The 12,266-nt window shown below is 45.2% G+C and overlaps 1 protein-coding gene across 3 annotated transcripts in view; it reads right to left on the reverse strand.

Annotated features, from left to right (window-relative positions):
* LOC115140038 (adhesion G protein-coupled receptor A2-like) overlaps positions 1 to 12,266 on the reverse strand; it is a 52,577-nt gene that overhangs the window by 13,173 nt on the left and 27,138 nt on the right. For all 3 annotated transcript variants that reach the window (XM_029678061.2, XM_029678060.2, XM_029678059.2), the window contains 8 exons: positions 5,202 to 5,273; positions 2,626 to 2,697; positions 2,448 to 2,519; positions 2,016 to 2,179; positions 1,297 to 1,510; positions 851 to 1,015; positions 545 to 743; positions 213 to 362 (listed from right to left, as the gene is read on the reverse strand). In XM_029678061.2, coding sequence (XP_029533921.2) covers positions 213 to 362; positions 545 to 743; positions 851 to 1,015; positions 1,297 to 1,510; positions 2,016 to 2,179; positions 2,448 to 2,519; positions 2,626 to 2,697; positions 5,202 to 5,273 — 1,108 coding nt within the window. The remainder of the gene's footprint in view (positions 1 to 212; positions 363 to 544; positions 744 to 850; positions 1,016 to 1,296; positions 1,511 to 2,015; positions 2,180 to 2,447; positions 2,520 to 2,625; positions 2,698 to 5,201; positions 5,274 to 12,266) is intronic.

The following is a 12,266-nucleotide window of genomic DNA, read 5'->3' on the forward strand; positions in this document are numbered from 1 at the left end:
CAGGTAAAGACATGAAAAAGCAAGCAGAAAAACAGGCATTTACATAAACACAGGGGGCAGAAATAAACTTAATCATGGACATAAGGTAATGAATATATCATGAATATTCAAGTCAAAAAGTCCCTATCAACTCTTTCCAATTAAAGACAACGCAGATACAAAATAAAAAATAAAAAACATGCATTGAGGGATTAAAGATCTCATCGTCCCACCTCTCGCAGTGGTCGGACATATTCCATGAATTTCTCCATCATCTGGGCCACATACATCACGTCCATAGTGTCAGTGAAACTGGATGCATCCACAGTGTACGTGCGCACCTGACGTGCCAGAGTGACTGCATTAGAGGTATTGATGGGCATCTGGAAAAAGAGAGAAGTATGATTATTTTAAAACAAATAACTCAAATGTTTTGTTACTTTGACACATTTACCTTTCAGGCAACAACTAAATATTACTACCATAATATATGTATCATATTTTGATTTCATAGGTACTGGGCTAAATGAACTTGGGACAGCCCAAGCACACCCCTGGTACTGACCAGGATGAAGGTGTGTAGGACCCGTGTGATGTCGTTGGTGTAGAGACAGTTGTCGTAGTCTCCCTCCTCCCAGCTCCCTGAGCGGTCACAGTATCGTGATGCCTGCTTCTGCTCCACAGTACCCCCCATGGACAGGGAGGGGTAGCGCAGCTGCAGACAGTACTGGTAGGAGGTAATACCTGCCAGGGTTCTGGGCCACCTAGAAAAAAACACCAAGGGAGGAGGATGCAGCATGTTTTAATCAGAAGGACTGTTATTATTGTGGATTTAGTTTCTGGAGAGGGGAATTATTGTTTTCTTCCTTACTTGAACTCTCCCCGGTTGTTAGTGACTCTCTCCTCCGGACAGAAGGAGGCGCTGTTCTCCAGCACCACTATTTCCACGCTGCGGGAGGTGTTGCCCCGCCCAGTGGCCACCACACACTTCCACTCTCCACTGGCCTCCACATGCACGTTGGACAAGATGAGCTCACTGCACCGAGGAGACAGTACATCAGTCACTGCCATCACACATACCCAGACAGCACACTACACCTCATGTCCTATCAGAAGAAACTAAACAAACTGTTTTTTTTTCTTCATCAATTCATGAGAACCAAACACTGGCCTCATAAACCATTACTAAATCAAAAACATATTTAACTTTATGATAAAAACATGAAAATATGACAATTGAGGAGTGCAATGAAAGGTAAGAAAAGAGTGCTGGGATCGACAGATATACCAACGGACCCCTCAGTACTGTAACATTACCTGGTGATGAAGGTGCAGTCATGCACCACGCTAGTCTCTAGACTGACGCCCTGCTCAGGGTCAGAGGTCACCAGCTGGCCGTTGTGGCGCCAGTGCAGCGCAGTGATTTTGTCCACCAGGGCGGCAGTGCAGTGGAAGGGCAGCCGGTCTCCCTTGAAGACCACCTGGCGCTGGGAGGGTAGGAGAGACAGGGTGTGCAGCTCCAGAGGCCCATCTGAGTGAGGAGAGGAACACACAGCACAGCCAGGAGAAGGGAAGGCAGATGAGACCATAACAAATCACTCTGGGTTACTTCTGCTGCTCTTTCATTACACAACCTCAGCTAAATATTTCAGATGAAGCCATTATGAGCCTGCTTGTTTAGGAATATTGGATGCAGACAGCCCCAAATCATAAAGGCCGACCACAGAGGAGGCACAACACAGCTAACTGGTGCACTTGGAAAGACAGACTACTGAGTGGAAGAGGAAATACAATAGAAAACACGCTATTGGAGACAACAAAACATTGGTATTTTGCATTTTTATTGCACTTCTTACATGTTTCCACTTGCTCACTCACAGCTTATTACTTTTCACAAACACTTACCTCATCTCACAATATTACCATGAGAAAACAATGACTCTGTCATTTATATAGTGACGTTTTCATACTATTTGAGGGGTGATAGTGGTGAACCACCGCATTCATATGCATTCAATTTCCTGTCAGACACTCACCACAGCTCAGCTGACTTTCGCTCAGTCCACGCAGGGGCTTTCCATGGAGGTTCCTGGGATAAGCACAGATTGTCTCGTCCCCCAGCCGGGCTGTCCTGGTGCGAAAGTAACCCGGCACCCAGCGCAGCCCACAGTCACATGACAGAAAGTCAGAGTTAAAGTTCCTGGTGAGATAAAGCAGGGAGTTTTACAACAGCATTCATCGGGGGAGATTACACTGAAGAGCGGGAGCACTTTCCCTCTAACGGCATGTTGCCCAACAGTTCAGATCTATTCTCTGGTGGTCCATTATAGGATCAACATGTCAGATGTGACAAAAGGCTATCCATTGCTTAAACTAAGCCTATAGGGAGAAAAATGTGATCAGATTGCCAAGATTGCATTTATATCGCTTCCGAAGATTGGCAGTTAGGAGCAAGGAACAGTACTCACACAAGTTTAAGATAGGCGAGCTCCTTGAAGACCCCTGGGTCCAAGGTAGATAAGATGTTCCCAGAGAGGTTCCTAACAGGAGAAACCAGACAGATGTTTAATCACTATCACTGTACTACGTACCCACAATACTACACTGGAATGTGTTGCTTTATGGTCAGTCATTTAGTCTGCTTACAGTTTGGTGAGTTGGGTGAGTCCCTGGAACATGTCTGGAGTCAAGCAGCCAATGCGGTTGTTGGACAGGTCGCTAGGAGAGATAACAGGGACAGTGAGGGCACAGCGGTGAATAATGGTCATTTTTTAAATACAAAATAGAATGACAAAGCCTTAAAACCCTCAACTTAATGAATTCCATTGGTGTTTAAATGAGGGTTACAGCATGAAATATCCTTCATATATATTTTTATTAAATTTTTCTGTGTCCATATGTATATGTTGTCAAACTGATGGCAGTTGTGAAAAAGGTCAATAGTTGGAAGAGTTAAAGAGTTAAATGGAAATAATGCCATTGCACGTTAGGTACTTTTTTCATTAATTAGGCTATTTTCTATTAAACCATATGGTCTATCTACTAGAAACTCATGGACAATATGGACACAGATAGAGTACCAGTCAAAAGTTTGGACAAACCTGCTCATTCAAGGGGTTTTCTTTATTTTTACTATTTTCTACATTGTAGAATAATAGTGAAGACATCAACACTATGAAATAACAAATATGGATTCATGTAGTAACCAATAAAGTGTTAAACAAATCAAAATCTATTTTATATTTGAGATTCTTCAAAGTAGCCACCCGTCTCCTTGATGACAACGTTGCACACTTGGCATTCTCTCAATCAGCTTCATGAGGTAGTCACCTTTGAATGCATTTCAATGAACAGGTGTGCCTTGTTAAAAGTTAATTTGTGTGTATTTCTGGGGGGTATACAAAAGATAGCCCTATTTGGTAAAAAACCAAGTCCATATTATGGCAAGAACAGCTCAAATAAGCAAAGAGAAATGACAGACCAGTGGAAATCTGTCCTTTGGTCTAATGAGTCCAAACTTGAGATTTTTGGTTCCAACAGCCATGTCTTTGTGAGACGCAGAGTAGGTGAATGGTTGATCTCTGCATGTGTAGTTCCCACTGTGAAGTATGGAGGAGGAGGTGTGATGGTGTGGGGGTGCTTTGCCAGTGACACTTTCAGTGATTTATTTAGAATTCAAGGCACACTTAACCAGCACGGCTACCACATCATTCTGCAGCGATACGTCATCCCATCTGGTTTGCGCTTTCTACAGGACAATGACCCAAAACACACTCTCCAGGCTGTGTAAGGGCTATTTGACCAAGAAGGAGAGTGATGGAGTGCTGCATCAGATGACATGGCCTCCACAATCACCCAACCTTAACCCAATTGAGATGGTTTGGGATGAGTTGGACCGCAGAGTGACGGAAAAGTAGCCAACAAGTGCTCAGCATATGTGGGAATTCCTTCAAGACTGTTGGAAAAGCATTCCTCATGAAGCTGGTTGAGAGTGTGCAAAGCTGTCATCAAGGCAAAGGGTGGCTACTTTGAAGAATCTCAAATATAAAATGTATTTTTTCAACACTTTATTGGTTACTACATTATTCCATATTTCATAGTTTTGACATCATCACTTTATTCTACAATGTAGCAAATAGTAAAAATAAAGAAAAACCCTTGAATGAGTTGGTGTGTCCAAACTTTGGACTGGTACTGTATAAAAAAATAATAGTATATATTAATATTTTTAAAATAAATATCCAAAATTACTTAAGATTCCGGTAACTTTGGTAAATTACCGATACATTTGCAACCCTAATCTTGACACTCTGCATGTTGTTTTTGTGATCTCATTGGGAACAACTGGCTTCTCCAGCACATTGTATTTGTTTACAATAACAAAGTCTTATCCAAAGTGGCTTTCTTGGCTAGTAGGCACATCTTTCACAATTCCCATTCATACAACTAGCCAGCATGTAACACAGCAGGATAAGGAATTGGAATTTTGCAATACTCTCGTGACCTGTGAATGTTCCTTATCGATATAGACCATAGAACCTCTACTAAAGCCATATCACCAAAGAAGGAGCAAATGCACTCTGCAGCCCCTGCATGCTGTGTCTGCATGGTATAAGGACAGTGTCAGAGTGAGCCTTCTTCCACTGTCCCCCTGACACAACCCAGCAGAGATCTGTCGAGAGTGTGTCTTTATCTCTCCTTGTTTGTTTTGAAAAGCCCCAGACCTTGCAGGAAAAACACAAGCAGTACAGGGAGGGGAAAAGAGTCACGCAGCGCAGGGCAGAGGACCGGAGCCGACTGTCCAAACACACAATGAGTGAGCTACAAGCGGCCGCAAACTGCTTCCCTGTCACATCCAATGACGTGTGAGGAGCCTCTGCGTGGCCCTGAGGTTTCCCATGGCGGCAGAGCAGAGCACCAGGCATGTCATCCCAGGCCCCACTGAGATCAGCACAGACCAGCACATACACTTAGCCCAGCCATCCACAACACATTTCTGAGCCAGCCAGGTTTTTATGATGGACGCTAAAACTGAGGATATATATTTTTTACATATAGTTTTATGTGTCAGAAAAAGTTATGATTGTGTGCTGGTTTTGAAAATACTCAATACTGTGACATGCAGGGAGACTGGCAACTAAACCAACTCTTTATATACGCAATATGACTGTTTACAGTGCACAAGATATAATGAAAACAGAGCTGATTCTGTATGCACTTACAGCTTCCGAAGTTCAGATAAACTTTGGAAGGCTCCAGGCATGATGGTGCTGATGAGGTTGCTCCTGAGATCCCTGGGGAGAGAGAGAGAGAGAAAGAGAAATTCAAATAACATAAGACATTAGACTGCATGTCAATGAGGAGACCTACAGCCTTACACATAGCTAGTTGAAACATTGGCCCATAACATTTCCAAACTAAGGCTTGAGGGCATTCACCAGGGGTTCATTAAAATGTGTTCATATCTGAGTAAATACAGTATGAACAGTGAATAGCTGGATACAATATTCAGCCAGGATCAGCAATACAGAGGTTTCTTTAAAATGACTGGGAGTGGATACATATGCCCCAAATATGGCCCCACCAGTGGGACACAGCAGGATATTTCTGTATTCGGATGGTTTGGAAATCTTACCCCAACAGCCACCTGGACTTGGGTCTCGCAAGGATGCCAATAGTTGACCAAAGAAAATATCGCTGGAATCCAAGAGGAGTGCTACTCTTTCAGTACTCTTTTGAAAATGACTCTTCCCAAGATAAAGTTACTCTGGCTATTGCCAAACCATAAATATGAATTTCTACCTTTGAAGATCTAATTTCATACTACCCGTCACATTTCACCCCACCTTCTTGCCCTGCCATGCCGAGCCATGCCCATGTGTTAAACAACTCAACCACATACCCTTCTCCATTCACAGTCAGACCTGCCGGAGAATTAACCTCTGAAATTCAGGGAAGCTCTTTGGCCAGGTGGGAATAGCAAGGTTGGAAGAGGTCATCAGACAAAGGGTTGTAGGCAGGACAAGGCTGATGTGTGAAGGCAATGTGTTCCTTGTTCCTACAGCATGAAAAACGCCTGCTCCCAAAGGAACAGTCACAGAGAAGGATTTCCTTACAGAAGCTCCCAGACATCAACACCAACGTTTAGGGAGGAAGCAGTCCCCCCCCCCATTCCAATCCTTCCCAGCATGCCATTGTGGTAGCCAGAACCTTCAGGGACTTTCTGCTCCACTATCCCACAATGCATTATCTCAGATCTATTTTCCTAACCACATCGCATCACACACCATTTAAAATGTTAGCCCCCCAAACATCTCCTCGCCCACTCTTGTCCTCCGTCCAAGAGATGAGCTATTTTTATCAATTCAGGACCGATTCATTCTGAGAATAGTTTCCAGTATATACAAGAGAGAGAGAGAGAGAGAGAGAGAGAGAGAGAGAGAGAGAGAGAGAGAGAGAGAGAGAGAGAGAGAGAGAGAGAGAAGTATGGCTACAATACCTTGAGATACAGGCAGGGCTTTTATTGGTCAAGATCTGTTTTGGACAGGACTATCCAGGGCCATCATCACTCATATCAGAATGACAGTATATACAGTAACATAATGGTAGAGCTGGTCCAGTGTAGTATTGTCCTGGCTGAGACTGGGTGGACCAGAGACAGATGTGTCTATCTGAAAGCAGTAAGACAGACCCACTGACAAAACACTTTGCAACAACTTCACAGCTTTTTACAGAGGTGAAAGTTTACCCTGACCAGAGTGCTAACAGAACTGCGCTACCTTGCCATATCTGTTTGGTATGTGCTTCAATGCTGACCTGCAAACCATAGTCTTCACATTTATGAAGAGAGAGAGAGGGCAAGAAATCCCTTGCATTAACAAAATGTCTGAGTGTGTGAGAGTGCAAATTACAATGTGTTTGTCTGTTTGTGTGTGTGTGTGTGTGTGTGTGTGTGTGTGTGTGTGTGTGTGTGTGTGTGTGTGTGTGTGTGTGTGTGTGTGTGTGTGTGTGTGTGTGTGTGTGTGTGAGAGAGAGTCAGAAGTCGCGTTGGAGCTGTTGCCCAGGGAGGGGAGAACAATGCTACTGTTTCCAGCCTGGCGTGTCCCGGGGCTCGTTAGCACCGTGATGAAAGGCGGGGCACTGCCCACCACTTCCTCCCTCATGGTGACTACTGAGTCTCAGACACACACTTACTGTACCGCACACACACACAATCTCCACAGGAGGGTGCTGAGGGGAGGACGGCTCATAATAACGGATAGAATGGTGCGAATGGAAAGGCATCAAACACATGAAAACCATGCGTTTGATATATTTGATACCATTCCACTTATTCCGCTACAGACATTACCCCAAGCGCGTCCTCCCCAATTAAGATCCCCCCCAACCTCCTGTGACATAGACATAGCCTACACTTTTCCTCGTAGACACACACACATACTTACATTGTGCCATAGAGATACACCAAGAACCACAGAATATACCCAGCAAACCAAAATTGGTTATGTGAAAGTTCCCAGAACATTCGTTAGGTCGTGGCAAATGTTCTCATAAGACAAAACCTGCCCAGTCGTGCGGATGTCTGGGATGTATGATTGAATGCTGGCTTGGGATAAAAGACCTGGCTTGGGAACCAAACATTGCAGTTTCAAACCCCACATTTTCAGCTTGTCAACATATGACGTGTAAAAAAATATGCTTGTGTCTGTATGATTAAATGCTGTTCAAATGTCCTATGAATGAAATGAAAATACCATGTGTTCCATATCACCTGCAATACAGTCCTCAAATGTGAATTGCTATTTTTATCTGGATATTACAATATCCTTTAAAGGTCAAAACATTTGCATGGTGAGAAGTTTGTGGGAATATTAGGTCAAACTTAAATATAAAATGTTCTAAATGTTCTTGAAATGATCTGAGGACCTCCAAGAGAAGATAAATGTATATAGCGTGAACATCAATGGAATATTATGTTAAACCTAAAACAAATATGCTATGAACGTCATAAAAATAGACTTATTTGGAAATTGTGAAACACCGTGCAACATTGTGGGAATGTTCTGTACAACCTGTGTGAATATCACAATAATATTATTGTGACATCTCAGACAACTCCCACAACTTAATGAAATGTTCTGGGAGCCTTTAAAGAAGTCAGAAAGGCTGTTCTGTCAACATGAAAGGACTGTTTTCTGCACCCTGATACAGACATTATCTGAATGTCAGCACAACTGGACCGTTTTAGTGTTTTGGGAACCTATATCTTGTCATAACTACACAATGTTCCCAAAAACCTAAAAAAAAACATCTGGGTACCTTTAAAGAATAGACTAAATGTGTTCTGGGAACATTTGCTGCAACCTAATGTATGTTCTGGGAATTTTCCAGAACCAATTTTGGGTTTGCTGGGAAAACATTACTGCTACATTGTGTTGTTACATTACCTGGAAACCTAATTAGAACTTCTGGGGAATGTTCTGTGTGGTTGTTACAGATGTTGTGCACCACATTTAAGGTGAATGTTAGGAGAACATTCCAAAGATATTTTATGTTAAAAACATTTGTGTTTTTAGGATGTTTTCATTTGAATGTTAGATACAACCCTTATAAATGGGAATCTTAGCTAATGTTCTGGGAATGTTCCCGGTTTGCTGGGTATACACATACTGCCGTGTACTACGCTACTGTGCTAGAGACACACACACTCTCTACCACAGAGACACACTGGCACTCTGGTCTTCTTAAGCCCCCTGCACATGTTCCTTCACAGGAGGTGAACCTGATGCCCAATGTGTCAACAACAGTCTTCAGATAGTAAATCAAGTCCCATGTGCACCCATACATCTATGCTCTCAACAATCTGCCCTTTCATACACAGCCTTAGAAGGGGCAGAGCAGTGTGTGCTTTCGGCCTATGAGTATCAACAGTCGGGCACTCCAATACACTCTCTTATCACCGAGCTGGAGAATGTGGAGGAGAGCACCAGAGTCAACAGAGCCATGCAGACCCATGCAGGCCCAGCAGGCCACACACCCAGGCAATGACTTCCTTCTGCCCTCTGAGGCAGCACCCTCCCAGACATCGACTTCACAGCTCACTGGCCCTCACACTGATGACAGCAGCTGTCACCAGCAAAGAGGAGCAGCATAAACAATGTCTGAAGAAATGTCAAATGCAAATGCTCAATGTATTTCACCTTGAAACATACTAGCATGGCATTGCAGTCGTAGGTCTTCTGTGGATCTGGAATGTGATGTTGGGTATGTTCTTATCATTGGGGTCCCAATAACAAACACACGAAATGTTGAAGTGTACTTTTCCCTCCCTTATATTGACTCTTATCCACCATCTCCCACTTTCACTTATCGTCCCTTTGAAATAAATATGAAATCAAACTTCTGACTTACGGCAGTAGTAATACCATGGCCAGAGCAAAAACAGGTCAAGCTCTCCTGTGTGCCTGTGACTATAGGACATGGAGGCGAAAGACTGATAACCTGACAATCTGCATCAAAATGTCAACAACAAAAAAATGTTGAAAGGAAAAATAACTGATTCCCAAATGGATTTGTAACCAACATCCCTTTAAGCCCAGTGCTTTATCCCCTACACCACATGTGGCCCATATGATTGGGCTTTGACAGCATCCAACCCACAGCCAGTCTAAAAAGAGCCATTGTGTTCTTCAACTGGGCCTAACACCAGAGGCTGCCATTAAAGACTGTATTTTTTTCCTTCAAGTCTTCTCCCAATCAATGGGGCTGATCCTGTGCTGCTCTGAAGAGTCCTTCCTGTCTGGGACGGGACCGGACGTGCTCGCAGGGCAGCAAGAGGGTCATAATTAAGACGACTGCTGTATAGCGCTCCAGGCTGTAGAGTGTTCCATTATCAGGCCCACTGTGGCAGGGGATGGAGTGTTCCATTATCAGGCCCACTGTGGCAGGGGATGGAGTGTTCCATTATCAGGCCCACTGTGGCAGGGAATGGGGTGTTCCATTATCAGGCCCACTGTGGCAGGAGATGGAGTTTTCCATTATCAGGCCCACTGTGGCAGGGGATGGAGTGTTCCATTATCAGGCCTACTGTGGCAGGGGATGGGGTGTTCCATTATCAGGCCCACTGTGGGAGGGGATGGAGTGTTCCATTATCAGGCCCACTGTGGCAGGGGATGGGGTGTTCCATTATCAGGCCTACTGTGGCAAGGGATGGAGTGCTCCATTATCAGGCCCACTGTGGCAAGGGATGGAGTGCTCCATTATCAGGCCCACTGTGGCAGGGGATGGAGTGTTCCATTATCAGGCCCACTGTGGCAGGGGATGGGGTGTTCCATTATCAGGCCCACTGTGGCAGGAGATGGAGTGTTCCATTATCAGGCCCACTGTGGCAGGGGATGGAGTGTTCCATTATCAGGCCTACTGTGGCAGGGGATGGGGTGTTCCATTATCAGGCCCACTGTGGCAGGGGATGGAGTGTTCCATTATCAGGCCCACTGTGGCAGGGGATGGGGTGTTCCATTATCAGGCCTACTGTGGCAAGGGATGGAGTGCTCCATTATCAGGCCCACTGTGGCAGGGGATGGAGTGCTCCATTATTAGGCCCACTGTGGCAGGGGATGGAGTGTTCCATTATCAGGCCTACTGTTGCAGTTGATGGGGTGTTCCATTATCAGACCCACTGTGGCAGGGGATGGAGTGTTCCATTATCAGGCCCACTGTGACAGGGGATGGGGTGTTCCATTATCAGGCCTACTGTGGCAGGGGATGGGGTGTTCCATTATCAGGCCCACTGTGGCAGGGGATGGAGTGTTCCATTATCAGGCCCACTGTGGCAGGGGATGGGGTGTTCCATTATCAGGCCTACTGTGGCAAGGGATGGAGTGCTCCATTATCAGGCCCACTGTGGCAGGGGATGGAGTGCTCCATTATTAGGCCCACTGTGGCAGGTGATGGAGTGTTCCATTATCAGGCCTACTGTTGCAGTTGATGGGGTGTTCCATTATCAGGCCCACTGTGGCAGGGGATGGAGTGTTCCATTATCAGGCCCACTGTGACAGGGGATGGGGTGTTCCATTATCAGGCCTACTGTGGCAAGGGATGGAGTGCTCCATTATCAGGCCCACTGTGGCAGGGGATGAAGTGTTCCATTATCAGGCCTACTGTGGCAGGGGATGGAGTGTTCCATTATCAGGCCCACTGTGGCAGGGGATGGAGTGCTCCATTATCAGGCCCACTGTGGCAGGGGATGGGGTGTTCCATTATCAGGCCCAATGTGGCAGGGGATGGAGTGTTCCATTATCAGGCCCACTGTGACAGGGGATGGGGTGTTCCATTATCAGGCCTACTGTGGCAAGGGATGGAGTGCTCCATTATCAGGCCCACTGTGGCAGGGAATGGAGTGCTCCAGTGACATTGTTCAGGCCATAGCCCTGGTGAGCAATGGGAGAATGACTGAAGCCACGGAACAGCCATTCATTATCACCCAGACTGGAATTCACTCAATTGGGGATAAGGTTTTTATAAGTAGAGAGAAAAGGTATTTCATTCCCCATTTTCTATACTGTACCTATCTGCAGATGCACAACCAGGTCACACTATCAACCTTCCGAGCTATGAAACAAGTGTTTGTTTGGGTGTTCATAATGAGACAGAGAAAGAAAGAGGGACTTAAATGTTAACTGGCACCTTGGTCCCGACAGAGGTCAGTGGAGACCATTTTTGTGCCGCGTGTCATTTCCTGTCTCGCTGGTGTCTCCAGCACAGAGGCCCTTGCTCGTTTTTTTTTTTTTTTTACAGTTTCCTATTTCTCATTTTTTTTACTAGCTGCTTTTCCCCTGTAGGGAGGGGCAGGTGGGGATGGGGGGTGGCCCTGTGTAATGCCCCCCCACTCCTCAACACACTTGCTCACAATGGGGGCTCTGTAACACAGCCCCCAAACCTACTCCTGCCTTCCCCCAAAACAGGAAACCACGATCTGCCGAGCTCTTGTTTTTCTACTAATTTCCTGCTTTCCTGCCCCTTCCACAGATTATTTTCTTTATTTTCTTTGTCTGGTTCCCCTCAGATTAGATCCCTAATCAACATTAGCTGGTGTGCATATGGAAACCAGTTGCTTTAGCCATGTCGGTTTGTCCTACAGTCCAGAGTTGCAGTTCTACGCCACTGCATGCCGCCTTTTCTGTCATAGCAATAATGACCTGCTAATAACAAATCATAAACAAGCCCCATCATCACCCTTGAAAACACAATCAAAAGAGACTACTGGCACATACATACAACCCTCAGTT

This window comes from Oncorhynchus nerka, linkage group LG13 (genome assembly GCF_034236695.1).
Source record: "Oncorhynchus nerka isolate Pitt River linkage group LG13, Oner_Uvic_2.0, whole genome shotgun sequence".
Lineage (NCBI taxonomy): Eukaryota > Metazoa > Chordata > Actinopteri > Salmoniformes > Salmonidae > Oncorhynchus > Oncorhynchus nerka.